At 35.2% G+C, this 3771-nt stretch overlaps 1 protein-coding gene across 1 annotated transcript in view; it reads left to right on the plus strand.

Annotated features, from left to right (window-relative positions):
- The first annotated feature begins 1100 nt into the window (after positions 1-1100).
- LOC150079364 (major facilitator superfamily domain-containing protein 12-like) overlaps positions 1101-3771 on the plus strand; it is a 90583-nt gene continuing 87912 nt past the window's right edge. The window contains exon 1 of the mRNA XM_090383041.1: positions 1101-1191. Coding sequence (XP_090239167.1) covers positions 1171-1191 — 21 coding nt within the window. The 5' untranslated portion in view covers positions 1101-1170. The remainder of the gene's footprint in view (positions 1192-3771) is intronic.

Consider the following 3771-nt stretch of genomic DNA (forward strand, 5'->3'; position numbering starts at 1 on the left):
AAGACACAGTCTACAAGACTCCTGTTGCAGACATCGCAGGATTGCAAATGCAATTACCATGATTAAGCTTGACATCCTTGAAGAAACATGTGATAAGTGGTGCAGATGTTGAATGTCAGTAAAAACTTCAACTGTTTTTCTCACATTTAGTGCAGGTTTTGTGTTTCTACCATTAAAATTCATTTGTTACAAACATTTAAAATTGGTTACACCTTTTTGGGACACCCTGTATTTGAATCGGTGACGCACAGAGGCATTCTTCGAGAATGAAAAGCTGGATCGTCAACAAACTTTCAGGTGTTTTATTGTTCCCTGGAAAGGTTTTAGTACCAATTCATTATTCTCCCACTTCCCCGGTTTTTCCCTTTTGTTAATTTACTGCCATAAATTAGAACACCTGCTCTGATTGTTTTCAATATGTCAAGATTGTTTTGGCTGTCACGTATTGAATAACGAATGCCTTAGGCACTACGTGTGTGTTTAAGAAAAAAAAAAAAAGAAAAGTAGTCCATCAGGTTTTTCTAAAAAATATCTGGACGTTCTTTTGCAGATTATTGAAGATAAATTCTGGCGAAGTATTTGGATTTCCAGTGGCAAAACGACCTTTGCCTTGCCAATATAATCATTCGAATCATTGAAAACAATACATCTTGCTGGACCACACGTACCCCCCAGACAATGACTGGTGCTGTATGTGAAATATGTGATGGTGTTTAGGATGTGGATCTGCTGGAAAAGGTACAACAACGAGGTGAGTTAGCATTTCTATAGAGAGAGACTTCAGTTTGGGTTGAGAAATCTGATATCGGCGTGGTGACTTGCTTTGAGTTATTTAAAGCTTTGAAAACTCCAGTAACATAAGTCCGGATGTATTTGGCTAACTATGCGAGTTTAATTAAGAATTACTGTATTAAGAAATAACAAAAATGTCGTATTAACCTTCTGTAGAGAAGCTTGGATTTTCATTACTCATGTTCGTCAGTGTATACGGTCTTATTATTTAAAATTATATGTTTTTAACAACAAAATTAACCCTCATTATTTTTTTAACTGTGGTGATTAACACAATATTTTTTAAACATGCTGTATATTCCATTTACAGAACCTCAAGTTGTTTCTGCAGTCTGATGTCCCTTTGTTTCTTCGAACGCAGGATTGAAGCCCAATGACATGACGGTGGTGCCTCTGCAGGTATTCCAACCATAAAACTCGTTTTCTCTTGATATAACTTTATTTCTTAACTATTATTATTAATAATTTTTTAAATGTTCATCGGGTATTTTTAATATTAAATTCGATACATAGTACAAAAGATGAAATTATGCAAATTTTATATCAGTTCTTGGAAATTAAATAGGTTTTGACCGTATTTAATATGAAAAAATTTTGTACCAATTATTCAAAGATTGAAAACCGTTGTAGTAGTAGAGTTTTAGGAGCATCAGTGACTAAGGACATACTGCGCCGTGTATATTGTCTATAAATTGCGTGTATTTTGTAGTCGGTTTTCTGTTTTGTTATATTTAAAACACGAATTTCCGGGAAGAAAAGCCAATCTACCTGAAACCGACTAACTGGGCCATAATATGAAAAAGGCCCATAAAAATTTCGCATGTCATCGGCAGAAATCGAACTCGGGTTTTCTCCATCCGGTGTGGGGAGGACGGTGATTCTACCAACTGTGCTACCCAAGGGCTTAAAAACAGTAATCTAATCATAGCATTTCATACTAGCAAGATCTCGCGCTCTTCAAAGCTATACCTTAGGACAGAAACGCTCCAAGTATAGCAGTTTAATATGAGATTCAGATACTCTGTCTTTTGAATGTTTCACATACGGAGTACGTGAAACATTCTAAATATTGGACACTCCATAAATGTATTTCCATTGCTTTGTAGAACGTTTCGGACATAAAAAAAATGTAACGCAACATCTGGTCTATTATACATGTGCAGATCAATTGTTTAATATCTCAAAGCCAACATGGAGACTTTGGTCCTTCTTAGTTATGTTGATGGTTGATCCTGTGATACTGAACAAAGGTTATCCCATTAAATTCTATCTGGAGTGTGTATTCATGATTTAAGCACTCAAAGCATTTTTTCTTTAATTTGATGCAACAGCAATCAGTATTTATGCTTCAGTGATATAAATGATTTATGAACTCGTGAATCAAAAAAGGACTTAAAGCAGTATTCTTGATATATGTAATTATGAATATTTTCACGCGTTATTCAGAGGAAAAATAATAAAAAAAGGCAGTATGGAGCAACGAAATCAAGAGACATGAAATCACACAAAATATTTAATATTCATTTACAATGGGCGTGCTATTTTGGTTTTTGTACAATCATTAAATAAATGTAAACAATGAATTGACTTAAACACAATAACAACATACACAATATTCCCACAGGATATTGACGTCAAAACCCGTGGAGGAAATAAATAGTGGTTTTTAATATACAACTCTCTACCATTGTTCAGCTCAAGTCTTACCATGTGTAAAGAATATAACAGAGTACAGGATAAAAGGACTGCAAACTAGGAAGCACTTCATCTTAATTGTTACGCACTTATGTTTAAGAAAGACAGCTGTCTTCTTAACAGCTCTAAACTGGGCTATGAATTAAGGATGTGCTGATATCATTGGCATTTTAGGATAGCAGAGAGAGAAGAGCTCACGTTCTTTAAGTACTTCAACACAAAAGCCTTCGTGTACATCAGCGAATCAACTTCTTGGTCCATGGCGAACAATGCACAGATGTCTGAAACATTTAAGTACTGCACTGACTAACTCTGGTGCCAGGTGTTTGTACTAACCTAAAAAAAGGAACTTTTTTGAAGAGCAACTCTTCTATTGATTTTAACTCAATACCATCTACGTGGAAGACCATCTGAATTTAGAGCATTTCAATGAAAATGTGCATTATACAGTAGTTCCACTAAAAAAATAAGATTTTGACATTGTACGAAGATTGCTTGCTCATTTTTTCTTTTGGTTTCCCAATCTGTAAATTCCTGAGATGATAAATCAATGTCCGACAATGGAATGTTTCAGCAATACCTATTCTGATCATTTAGCATATCTGTCTCTGCAATTTGTTTAAAGCTATGACGTTTCTTACGATTTGAACCTAAGAGATACATACATACAATGGATGTGTTCTCAAAGAACCAGTGTCAGGATCCTCACTAAATGATCCCAAGCATCCAGGAAGACATATATTAAATTGATACGTACGTAGGACGGAGATATGTCTGCATATGTACATCATTGATAAATAAATACAAGGGTGGATCTGAACAAGAGTCACATCTCCAACTTTACACTTCAAAACTAATCCTGCTCTGGAACAACGTTTATAAGAGTTCCTATATAAAAACAGATATGGCGAAGGGATTACGAAATTTATATGTCCAGTTTAATAACAGTTTCATAATATTATGAATAAACTTTTAACAACTTTAGATTTTCTGGAAGACGGACTGAGACGATTGACCTGCAAATCGCAACAACAAAATTAGCCACAGATGAAACTGCAAGGGCATTAGTAATTCACTTTCAAAGGAGAGGGGGGGCTTCATAAACCAATTATTTCTATCTATGCACTTCGTGGTATTTATGACAATGTTTGTTTTTATCTTTGTTCAACGCTGCTTAATGTACACTTCTGAAAGACGATATCTCACTTTGTAGAATCAATCGGCCCCGTACGAAAGGACCCGGATGATTTTTCCACCCCAAAGAAAAAGGCCGTGTCCACACGA

The sequence above is a fragment of the Mastigoproctus giganteus genome, chromosome 10 (assembly GCF_048544385.1).
Source record: "Mastigoproctus giganteus isolate SK-2022 chromosome 10, ASM4854438v1, whole genome shotgun sequence".
NCBI classification, from domain to species: domain Eukaryota; kingdom Metazoa; phylum Arthropoda; class Arachnida; order Uropygi; family Thelyphonidae; genus Mastigoproctus; species Mastigoproctus giganteus.